This window comes from Propithecus coquereli, unplaced genomic scaffold, assembly GCF_000956105.1.
Source record: "Propithecus coquereli isolate 6110/MARCELLA unplaced genomic scaffold, Pcoq_1.0 Scaffold215, whole genome shotgun sequence".
Lineage (NCBI taxonomy): Eukaryota > Metazoa > Chordata > Mammalia > Primates > Indriidae > Propithecus > Propithecus coquereli.
In genome coordinates, this window is record NW_012146634.1 from 1,601,989 (window position 1) to 1,614,734 (window position 12,746).

The window sequence follows — 12,746 nt, forward strand, 5'->3', positions numbered from 1 at the left end:
TTTTTTTTTTTTTTAACTTTTGTGCAGACTGTCCAAATTAGTGAGCATTTCAAGAATTATCATCATAGGTAGGGGGTATATTATTATCTGAGCTAAATGTTTGTAGTCTTACAGTTTAGGTTTGATGTATGCAGGCAATATAGTTAAATAATATGGGAAAAAATATCACTGATCCTCAGAGTAATTGGTACAAGTTCACCAAAAAAAAAAATGATTTTTATGGATAAGCACTATTAATGTAATATTTATAGAGATGTTGAATGTCACGTGTATTAGATCAACCTTAAATTGTATGTCATTTGCACCAGAAGATAATATTATGCAAATAATTTGTTGGAGGTTTCATTGTGAAGAATTTTTATATTCTTAAACAGCTGTAATTCTCATCTTTGAAGTAATTTACTCAAAGATAGAATATTAATGTGGTGAAGTAACAAAATATAACAAGAGTTAAAATATTGAGGGCTGGGCACTATACTCAAAGAACATACACTCAGAAATGAATTAGGGATGGGATACTTGTGTCTGTTTCCTCAAATTGTCCAAATTCCACATCCTTCCCATAGAGTGAGCTTTTGCCGTACCACGTAGACTTCTAGTGTTTCAAAGACATAGATTTTTGTGTGCATGGTGCGTGGTATTCTTCTTACCATATATGGTATGTTATTGATTATGTTTTACATTTATATAAACATTAATGACCAGGATCATACAAAACAGGCATAACCAGTTATGCTTTCCTCTACGGACAACTTAAGGGATTTTTCAAGGGTGATTTAGACTTTGGCTTTCATGCTGACTCTAGAACTAAACCCCAAAGTAAGGTGTATAGTGACTAGAAGTGGCTAAGATATCTTTAGAAATGGATTATAAGACATTGAATCTAACAGTACTTCACCCTGCAAACAGGGATGTTTGGAGGGAGAGGGAGGGAAGAATTTATAAAAGAAATCTCTTTAGAGCTAAATATTATTTAAATGGATTAAAGATCTAAACCTAAGACCTGAAACTGTAAAACTCTTAGAAGAAAACACGGGAAAATCTTGATGACCTTGGATTTGGCAAAGACTTCTTAGATATGACACCAAAAGCACAGGCAACAAAAGCAAAATTAGACAAATAGGACTACATCAAACTTTAAAATTTCTGCACAACAAAGGAAACAATCAATAAAGTGAAAAGGCAACCTACAGAATAGTAGAAAATATTTGCAAACCATATATCTGATGAAAGGGTAATATCTAGAATATAGTTGAATATTTGCTGCTAGATAAAGCTGTTTTGTTTGCTATAGCTAATATGGTTGATCTATATTACTGCATGCAACTGTAAGAATATTAATATAGGTCTATAGTCTTTAGTTATTATGTTTTGAGAATAGCCCCTGTGGGCATTTCTTTTCTGTGGCAAATATGGGGTAAAATCCTAATGAATTGCCTACATCTGCTAATTTAGCGGTAAAATTTTGAATCATTGGAACCAAAGTTAAGCTTTTCTCAAGTAGTAATTTTGAGTTTATTTTAGCAAGATATTTTCATGTTTGTTTTTGTTTTTGTTTTTGTTTTGCCCAGCAATCTATATACCCCTAGGCCTCTTTGAGTCCTGATCCCTTTCATTTTGCTAAAATTCATTTAACTTTTTTCAGTTTGGGGGCATTGATCTCTGTGATAGAATGGGTAACACCGACTTTGTAGAAACAATCTCAGTTTTTCCTACATAGATTACCCATTATGTAGCATACAGAACACTCCATGGTGGTGAAAACTTAGTTTTGTAGAGTGAAGTTTAACTGTACTCATTGTTTTTACTTGCATGTTGCAGAAACAGCCACTTTAAAACATTTGTTTTATTTTATTCTATTTTATTTGAAAGAGTCCCTGTGAGGACAGGGGCTCTATTTGATTGTTTATTTGCCTTTATATTCCAGCCCCAAGTACAATACGTATATATTATAGGCACTCAAGAAATACAGTATTTTTGGCCATGTGCGGTGGCTCATGCCTATAATCCTAGCACTCTGGGAGGCCGAGGCAGAAGGATTGCTTGAGCCCAGGAGTCTGAGGTTGCTGTGAGCTAGGCTGACACCACGGCAGTGTAGCTCAGGCAACAGAGTGAGACTTGTCTCTAAAAAAAAAAAAATAAAGAAATGCAGTATTTTGGAAGGGAGGGAGGAATACAGCCAGCAAGCAAACAAGGTTTTAATGCAATTTTTTTCGGCTAGATAATGCATAGTATGTGGCTGTGTGCCCACCTTTTGAAACATTTTCAACTGCTTAAAGAAGTATCTGTTATTCCTTACTGGGCATGTTAGGCCTTCTTTAAGGTCTTTACTCTCAAATTAGTGCCTCTAGCATTACCTTTCCTTTATGGCAGTTTTGAAGTAACAGACAGAAGGCAATCGGATTAACGAATCTGAGGTACATAAATGGAGCCTGTAGGAGATTAATGTTCAAACTTCATATACCTTTTAGATGCTTTTAATCCTTACTGTTGAAATACTTTTCTCCCTCTTTATTTTACTGTTTCTAATTGAAATCTTTTTTCTACAGCCACAATACCAAGACAACCACCTGGTTGGATCCTCGTCTTTGTAAGAAAGCCAAAGCCCCTGAAGACTGTGAAGATGGAGGTAGTGACTCAGAAACCTTTTATACCGTAGTTATTCTCTTAATCCCTCCTTGCTCTTCTTGCTTAGATAGTGAGTTTTCCAAAACCCTAAACAAATCATAATGTACAGAAGCACATAAGCAGTGGGTGGGTATCGCAATCAGCTGACTATGGTAATTATGTCATTACATCTGATTTCATGAGAGATTTCATTTCTCTCTTTTTGAGGATTACATAATTCTTTTTCAAAAAAATCAATAAAAATAAATTTGCCCTTTTTTTTGACATGTGTTCTGAAGACAAACTTTTAAAATTCTAAATAAATATCCAATAAATTACGCACATTCTCAACTACAAAGTAGCTTTATCATTTCTGTCGAACTTTCAAAAATATATTTCATTTAGTATTAATATATACTACAATAGATATGTTAGTATCTATGGCTATTCCTTTAGCCATTTAGAGCAGCACTGGAAACTCAAGGTCTATGGTATACCCACTCACACATAAGAAGTTTTTACTTCTTAAAGGAAAAATTATTTCTCTAAGAATCATCAGATAATAGTTCTTACCTGTGTTATATAGATTCTGCTTGATAGTATAATTTTGTTAATATGTATAGAATTTATTCCATCTAAAATTATTTGCTATGTCTTCTTCTTAAACACAGGGTACTGATGAATATAATTTGCATTTGTTTTGTATGACTAATCAGTATTAATTGATTAAAAAAAAGAGTGGCTTAGAATGAAGTTCGTGATAATCCTCTTTATATTGAATTTGAATCTATAAAAAATACTAAACAGAATTTTCACGTATTTTGTTCTGCGTGATTATAATATTAAGAGTTTTTCCAGGAATAAACAATTAGAAAATGGAATTGTGTAGAATTCTATTTACAATGGTATCGAAAGAGTTGTATACTTTGGAACAAATCTATTGAAAGATGTGCAAATTCTCAACACTGAAAAGTACAAAACATCATTGACATAAATTAATGACGACCTAAAATAACTGATGAGATATACTATGTTCATAGGTTAGATGATACAATATTATTGATGATGTGCATTTCCCATAAATTATTGTCTAGATTCAGTACAATCACAATCAAAATCTTAATGGGCTGTTTTGAAGAAATTGACAAGCCAATTCTAAGATATATATGGAAATGCAAAAGTTCTAGTGAGGCAGACAACCTTATAAAAAGACAAAGTTGAAGAATGTAGGCTACCAGATTTGAAAACTATATAGCTACAGTAATCAAGACAGTTTGGTATTGTCATAAGGATGGACAAATTGTGGAACAGAACAGGGAGTCTGGAAATAGATGCACACGTATGTGGTCACTTGATTTTCAACCAAGGTGCCAAGTCAATTCAGTGAGGAAAGAAAAGTATCCTTAACAAATCATGCTGGAACAACTGGATATTCATGTGGAAAAATGAACTTCAACTATATCTCACTCCATACAAAACAATTTCAAATGGATCAAAGACCTAAGCATAAAAGCTAGAACCATAAAGCTTTTAGAAGAAAATATAGGAGAGTATCGTCATGACTTTGGGATTGGCAAAGATTTATTATATAGGCCAGTATAGTCATACCATATGAAGTGTGAACCATAGAAGAAAAATTGATATATTGTACTTAATAAAAATTTTAAATTTCTATTCATCAAAAGTCACCGTTAAGAAAATGAATAGACATAGTCACAGATTTTGCAATATATATTTGACAAAGGAATTATATCCAGAATCTATAAAAAAATGGTTTACAACTCAATAAGACAACCACATTTAAAAATTGGCGAAATATTTAAATAGACATTTCACCAAAGAAGATATACAAATGGCCAATAAACACATGAGAAGATACTAAAAATTATTAGTCATAAGGGTAGTTGGCAATAAAAACCACAATGAGATACTGCTTTACACCCACTAGAATGACTATAATGAGAAAAGACAGATAATAACTAATGGGATGGGGAGAAACAATAACCATTGTATATTCTGGGCCATTGTAAAATGGTACAGCCACTTTGGAAAACAGTTTGGCAGTTTCTTAAAAGGTTAAATATAAATTTTCCATATGACCTAGTCATTTCACTCCTAAGTATCTACCCAAGAGGAATGAAAATAAAATTCCACATAAATACTTACATACAAATATTCATAGCAGCACTATCCATATTAATAATAGCCAAAAAGTGTCTCAAGAGAAATGAAAACATGTCTCCAAAAAGTTTGCAAGAATGAGCATGGCATCTTTTTCATAATAGCTCAAACCTAGAAACATACCAAATATTAATATCTATCAACAGGAGAATAGATAAACCATTTGCAGTATATTCATGCAATGAAACACTACCCATCAATAAAAAGAGGTAACTGTTGGTAACATTCAACAACATGAATGAGTCTTAGAAACATGCTGAATGGAAGAAGCCAGACACAAAAGAATATGTTCTCAATTATCTATTATTTAAAGCCTGAGGACAGGCAAAACTCATCTATGGTGATAGAAATCAGAAAATGATGGGGGAGAAGGGAAGAGGGTGAACTGAAATACTTCTGTGGAATGCTAGGTATATGTTCTCCATCTTGTTTGGGGTGGCAGCTATATGCAGTTGCCAAAACCCACTTTTTGTAATTGAATGAGCACTTATATTGATTTTTTTTAATAATTGAAAGAGTGCTTAAGAGTTGTACATTTTATTGTTTGTAAATTATACTTCAAAAATAATTTTTATGCCATCTCTCTCATCTATAAGGCTTTCAACAGTTCCTTCTTATGGTGAAATCAGCCATTGTAAAGGCAAACTAGAATATATAATTCTGTAGAATCTGACTTTTTTGATTATGAGTGTGGTGATAGTCTTCTAGAGCATGTCTCTTTGTCTGGTCTCTATTCCTTTTCCTGCCCCTTAATTGTTTCAGTTCAGTTCTCTTCTTTGTCCTGTTTTCTTTTGTGGAAGGTATTTATTCTTACAACTTTATCAGTTTACTGTAGCTGGCCCCATTGTCTAAATCTCTAGTATTGTCTTCTGAATTTTTATTTCTGTGTTTCCTATTGCTTTTAAGCCTTTGTTTTTTTATTGTCCTACTAACACTTCAAATAAACATATTCAAAACTAAATTTGACCTCTTTCTTCTAACACCACCCCTGTCCCACTTTCTGTCATATAAGTACCATCCTCGTAACCATCTAGGCCAAAATCCCTGCAATCATAATTGCTTCTTCTTCTCTCCTTACTCTGTATCCTATATAGTTTTGAAGTCCTGTTGCTTTTTCCTTTTTCTCTTCTTGCCAATACCTTGTTCGGCAAAATTTCCAACATACAGGAATATTGAAAGAACTTTATAGTTAACATACTCCCACTGAGATATTACAATTACCATTTTGCTACATTTGCTTTTTCACATAGCTATCTATTTATGCTTTCTCTATCCAGGAAGATATATCTTCCTCTCCATTCCTCAAATCACCACACATTTGGATTATTCTTTGTCTTTTTTCCTCTAGTTACTTCTCCCACTTTAATATATCCTTTATGCCAGTTGTCTCCAAAATGATAATACTCAAACTGCCTACTGGTATACGGGAAGAAAATGTTACAACTTATTTTACACAATGTTATTATTGAAAAAAAAGAAACTAAGCTCAGTACTATGTTAAATACAGATTGGTAATGGCATTTTTCCTCATTCCGTATGTCAGATTATCACATATGCTGGCCAGATTGTCTTGAGGGAGGAATGGGTGTGACACCCTTGCCTTATTTTCAAGGGCACTGTGAAGTTTTACAGTTCACTTGTGCCCAGTTAAGTGGATTTATAGACTATGTTATATAGTTTTTAAAGTAACCCACACAAAATGGAAATGTTGCTTTGAAAGATTTCTGCAAAGATACTGCTGATTGAAGTGATACAAATATATGTAAGCCCAGGCTAATAGTGAGAAAATGGCAGGGCTGATACTCTTTGTACACCTCATGTGAGATTTTTTTCAACCTCATTGAGGTATTACTAAAATAGTAATAATTGTTTATTCATCTCCTTTTGAAATATCTATTTTTTCATATGCTTTGTTATATACATATTAGTAGAGTAGCATATATATACATGAACAAATATATATATATATATATATATATATATATATATATATATATATATATATATCTTAGGGGGGCAGATGCTCAGATTCTTTACTGAAAAGGCTACATGATCAAAGAACTTTGGAGACATAGACATTGCCTAAGATTACTAAATTAATCTTTCTAAAACTAACTTTCTAACTCTCTCTCTCTTTTGTTCCCTGTTGTCAGCAGAATAAAGTCCAGACTCCTTGGTCAAGTATTAAAGATTTTTTATAATTGAATCATATTCTCTATTTCTTTTTCAAAGTGTTTTCATGGCATAAGTCAGACATATTTTTGTCCTTGCCTTTGCCATATGCTCATTTCTTCTGCCAGGAACCAGCCTTGTTCCCTGTGTCCCCTGACTATTGTCCTTCTAAGTTCAAACCTAAAGTATAATTCCTTTGTAGCTTCCTTTGTTGTTCTTTTCCAGGTCAGAATTAGATATTCTCTCCTTTGTGCTCAGTAGTATCGTATGACATATATCTGTTGTAGCAAGCACTTACGTTGAATTAATTGTAACTAGATACCACACTCTTTAAGAGCAATGATTTTTGTCTTATCCATCTGTATATACTTTCAATAGAGATGTAAATGTTTGGAAGAAGGGAAAGAGAAGGGAAGGAAGGAAGGAAGAGAAGGAGAGGAAAATAAGGAAAGAAGCTACTCTGTCCTCCAAATTATTTTGGTGATCCTTCTTGGAAATATTTTTTAATCTCCATAAGGTTCTGGGGGAACCAATAAATAATAAGGCTGTCTTCATTCACTAGTTCATAGTCAATAGAGAAATAATTCACAGGAGATGGACAGCTGAGGTCAGAATGCCAGCTGATGAGTGAATGTGGCATTAGCCCTGCATCTGTATGGGTTTACTGATAGTTTCCCTCTACAGGAGGCTGGCTTCAGCACTCAGTCTCTGGCCTTTGTTCAGCTACAGTTTTCCTCCCCCAAGGCAGGCATGGTGGAGAACAGACCAGAACCCACCTCTAAGGGCAGGCTGGCATCCAAAATAGTGAGAAAACCCAAGAGTCCTCGAACCAAACATATTATATTCATTCTGTAAAACTCACCAGTCAGATAAGACATTCTTTCTTCCTTTCTTCCTTGGGGAAGAAAGTGAGGAAGCTCAGAGAAACTGGAAATTTTTCTCCCATTCTTTCTTTATGGAACTTGAAGAATTGGATGGGCATGTCCCCCAAATGCCCTTTACATTAAGGCTGACCATATGTCTTGGTTGGCCCAGGACTAAGCCTGCTTATTCCTGTTGTCCCAGCATAATTATTAATAGTGTCCCCCTTTATTCTCAAAAGTGGACAATACATTGTAGGTCATCCTATTACTATCTCTCTTAAGATAGAACAAGCAAAATTGCATTCAGTATTCCAGGAATGTTCAAAACCCTTTAATGTAGGCCTACTCTCTCCCATTCCCATAACTGGGTACATCTTTCTAACATTGCCTGTACTTATCTGGTGGGAAGCCTACAATTTGGAACCCTGTGCCTTTTTGTTTTATGCTCAGCCAAACTTTACCGCTTTCTGTGTGCACTTACCTCCCCCCTAAATAGGGGCAAAACAGCTCTACCAGAGACTATATTTGGTATAGACTATATCTGATTCACATTGATATTCTCTGCAGTGGTTTGAACAGAGTAGATACTGAAAAGAGAGCAACCATAATAATATTTTAAATGTAGATTTTTATAGTTTAAATATTTGTATTCTGATGAACATTTAAGATCTTCTAGAAAGATCTTACAGTTTCTAAAACTTACCCTTTTCTTCTCAGTCTTCTGATATTCAGAACCCAAATGTGTCTTTACACTGTATCTGATGATTTAATTGATGTATGTTTTCTCTTCTATTCAAGTAAAATAATTAGTGTTTTGGTTAAGTAGTTATCTTAAAAATACAACATCAGGAACCCCTTTTACTCTCAACCCACCCCATTACTCTTATGATGAAAGAAAGATTAAATTTATACTGAGACAGCTTAGAAATGTATTGGATATTGATGCCATTTTGGAGCTTAGAGAATGATGAAAGAAAATTATCAACTGAATAGAGCTGCAGCATGGGAAAGCAATTGTAATTCATACATTTAAACAAGAAAAATCCTATTTTGGGAAGAGGAAAGAAAGAAGGATAAATTCATGGGCTTTTGAACCAACCAGCTGCTTGATATGGCAAAAATAGTTTTGCCTTTTGAAACAACTTTTTGGGGGAATGCTTTGGCTTTATACACATAAAAAGATGGTTAGGTCTCTCCTATCTCAAAAATAGATAAACACATTTTCTCTTAGCCCTAATCCTCCTCTCCTCATAGTTCTTATCCTGTCTTTCACAACCAAGTTATCTATCCTTAAGAACTCTACCTCTCATTTTTCTGTTCAGTGACTGCAATGTTCTGACTTTTGCTTACCACCTTTTCAGGGTTACCCACAACCTCCTGATCTGGTAGACACTTTTGATTCCTTTTAGCCTTAATCTTTATTCCTGACAGCCTTGCAGAGCATTTGTTAGTGTTGACCATGCTTCCGTCGTCTTTGGTACCATTCCCCCTGACTGTTCTTGCTTTCTCCATCTGTTCCTTAAAATGTTAGTGCTCCTAAAGTTCTATTCTCCACCTTTTTCTAGTCACAGTTTATCTAGATAATCATCTCCATTGCCATAGATTTAGCTACAATGTCTCCCAAATCTTATCTTCTTATATTTCTCTCTTAAGTACCAGCTTCATACTGCCAAGAGCTTGTTACGTATCTCTATCAGGATTTTCTACAGGCCACTCAGATGTAACACCTTCGCTTCCTGCCTTCAACAAATGACATGACATCCTCCCACTTGCTTGAGCCAAAAACTGGTTATCATCTTTTTCCTCACCCTCTCCTCTTTGTCGTAGTTAACTACCAAGTTCTATCTACTCTGACTTCTAAAAAACCTGCCCTTTTTTGAGTATCCATTGATGACAGGCACTATACTAGACACTTTTTATATATCATCTTATGTCCTAAATTCCTCTAAATCCAAATTAATTCCTCTTTTTTATTCCCACAGCCATTTTCATGTTTACGTATTCAATAAATATTTGATAACGTATTATTTTCATGCCTGAAGAGCCAGAAACCTGGGAATCTGGTTGGGCTCCTCCCTTTCCTTCCTCCCTCGATCCTGATGGTAGTCATTAAGTCCTATTTCTTTGACTTCCTTGTATCTATTATCCATTCTACTACCTACTACCACCTTAGTTCCAGCCTTCATAATTTCTTATCCAGTCTATTAGTATTTTTCTTATTTGTCTGCATTCATTCTCACTCCACTCCATCTATTCTATTCTTCTGCCCATAATCTTTCTCAAATATAAATTTGATCATGTCACAGTCCACCTTAATCAGTTCCATCATCATCAAAATAAAGCTCAAACTCTTTAACACAGCACTCCAGGAATGTCCTTTGGTGCTTGTTCATAAAATTCATCTCTCTTTATGTATAACCTTCACTCCGATTTACCAAATTATGTGTAATTACTGAAAATGCCAGGCATTCTTAACCCCTCAATGCCTTTTGGTCTATCTGGAATGACCTCCTTCTCCCTAATCCCAACTCATCTTTTAAGACGGCTAAACATCACCACTTTTAGAAGGCTTTCCTGATAGCCACTCTTACAGGCAATTGGTGGTCATTCCTCTGCACTCCCCCCAGAAAGATTGTGTTTATGTTCATCTTATCATTTATCTCTCTCTCTTCCTGTCTAGACTAGGAACTCCTTGAGATGTATTTTGTTTCTAATTTCTATTTCTGTATAAGGAAGAAGGAGAGAGGAGGAAGAGAAGGGAGGAAGGGGGAAAAAGGAAGAAAGGAAATGAGTGAATGAATTGATCCAGTGCATAGTACATCAAATTGCTAGGTATTTTAGTCTTGCTTTTATTACCTTCATTTTAAATGGGCAAATAATAACCACCTCTTTATCTGTATTAATCTGTCCTGCAAAAAACTAGCTAGTAGTACTAGTGGTAAGGGCTTGAAATTACTAAAAGTCCAGGTGTAGTGGTGTATGCCTATAGCCCCAGCTACTCAGGAGGCTGAGGTGGGAGGATTGTTTGAGCACAGGAGTTCCAGTCCAGCCTGGCCGACATGGACCCCATCTCAAATTAAAAAAAAAAAAAAAAAAAATTACTGAAAGTAACCCAGAAGATAAATTGCCACATTGGTTTGCTCTCCAAAAGAAAGGGCTGTACTTAGTGTGTTAGTTGCTAATTGCTTTAAAGTGCTAACTAAACTGCTAAATCAACTTCTAAGTTAACACTGAAATATATTTGTTGATCTTTTATCTTCATTAACTATTAATACATCCTTTTTTAGTGAATTTTTCAGATATCAAATGGACTGTTTCAGCTATCTCTATAGTCCTTCAATGCTCCAAACTTCTCTAAAGACAAAGCATAAATCCAGCTGTGGTATGCTTGTAGAATTCATCCTTACTCAGCGCCGTTCACTTCCCATGGTATTTCAAGAAAATTTCTATTAAAGAAAAAATATTTCTTTTGTTGAAGAACCATATGATAATGCTTTGGTAATACTGTTACAGTGCATTTTTATAGATATAATTCAAAAAATACTCTTATCCATGTAACAGTTGTTTGGTGATAAAATATTGTACCCATTTAATTGATGATCGTTTGCTTCTTAGCTATGGAGGATAAAAGTGAACTGAAGTACATCTCAGTTCTTCTTAGTTTTATGTTCTGTTTTCACATATTTCAACTATTTGAATATTTCAACTATTCTCGCTTTTTCCACCTCAGACATTTCAGCCAGGTCTTTCAAAGGAAAACCACAAAAACTCACCAAACTTTGAAACCACAAATCAATATATATGCAGAAAAATATGCTGGAGAAAAGGGGTAGGGTAATTCAGAATTTGTCATCAAGAGGCTAGTCATCTGTTCCTTTCTTTTATTCTGAATGCAGAACAGTCATTTTTATTAGAGCAAAACAGTTTGTATAGCTTGACAAGTTCATTATAATGGGATTTTTACTTACAAAGTTGATATGTCATAACTGAGGCTAAATGATATAAAACTGATAAGTCTTTTGATATAGTCTAAGCCTGTTTGCTGTCCAGCATACTTCATTTGTGTGTGTGTTTCAGCGTAACAGAAACACTCTAAAAGAAATTGAGGCTAGACATGATGGATCGTGCCCGTAATCCCAGCACTTTTGGAGGCTGAGGTGGAAGGATCCCTTGAGGCCAAGAGTTCAAGAGCAGCCTGTACAACATAGTGAGACCTCATCTCTACCAAGGAAAAAAAAAAAATTCACTGGGTGTGGTGGCACATGCTTGTAGTCCTAGCTGCTCAGGAGGCTAAGGCAGGAGGATTGCTTGAGCCCAGGAGTTGATTATAGTGAACTATGTTCAGGCCACTGCATTCCATCCAGCCTGAGTGACAGAGTGAGACCCATCTCTAAAAAAAAAGAAAAAAAATTAACAGCAACAACAACAAAAAGCAATTGAAAGTAAAAGTGTGGTACATCATAGTTTACAACTGTGGGTTTTTTTAAAAATTCCTTCCTGCGCAACTCGTGTATATAATTGATAGCACTAGAACCACCTGCTGGGAACGTTCCTGCCAGCCTAATCCATGTCTTGCTAATAAGATGGTTCTTTAGGAACCTTAATTTTATAAGGAATCAGACAAAGTGGAAAGGAAAAGAGGATTCTTTTTTGACAGGGTCAGTTAATGTTGAAAAGACTAGAAATATTTTTTAACTATCAGAAATTCAACTACCTTTGGTATTTCTGGTTGTATTTTATTGGTCAGTTACTTGGAATAAATAATAAATAATAATGCTACATAAGATATTTCTTTGTTACTATTCACACATACTACACAAGGTGCCATGGTAGTTAAGTTAGTATTCCTTCAGATACTCAGATCAAGTTAATCCAAGGGAAAGGAGATACTTTCTTAGGTTTTAAGCAAATCTAGATTGCCCA

The 12,746-nt window shown here is 34.7% G+C and overlaps 1 protein-coding gene across 1 annotated transcript in view; it reads left to right on the forward strand.

Moving 5' to 3' along the window:
* The first annotated feature begins 1,412 nt into the window (after positions 1–1,412).
* MAGI3 (membrane associated guanylate kinase, WW and PDZ domain containing 3) overlaps positions 1,413–12,746 on the forward strand; it is an 82,322-nt gene continuing 70,988 nt past the window's right edge. The window contains 3 exon segments of the mRNA XM_012644583.1: positions 1,413–1,417; positions 2,550–2,629; positions 4,210–4,223. Coding sequence (XP_012500037.1) covers positions 1,413–1,417; positions 2,550–2,629; positions 4,210–4,223 — 99 coding nt within the window.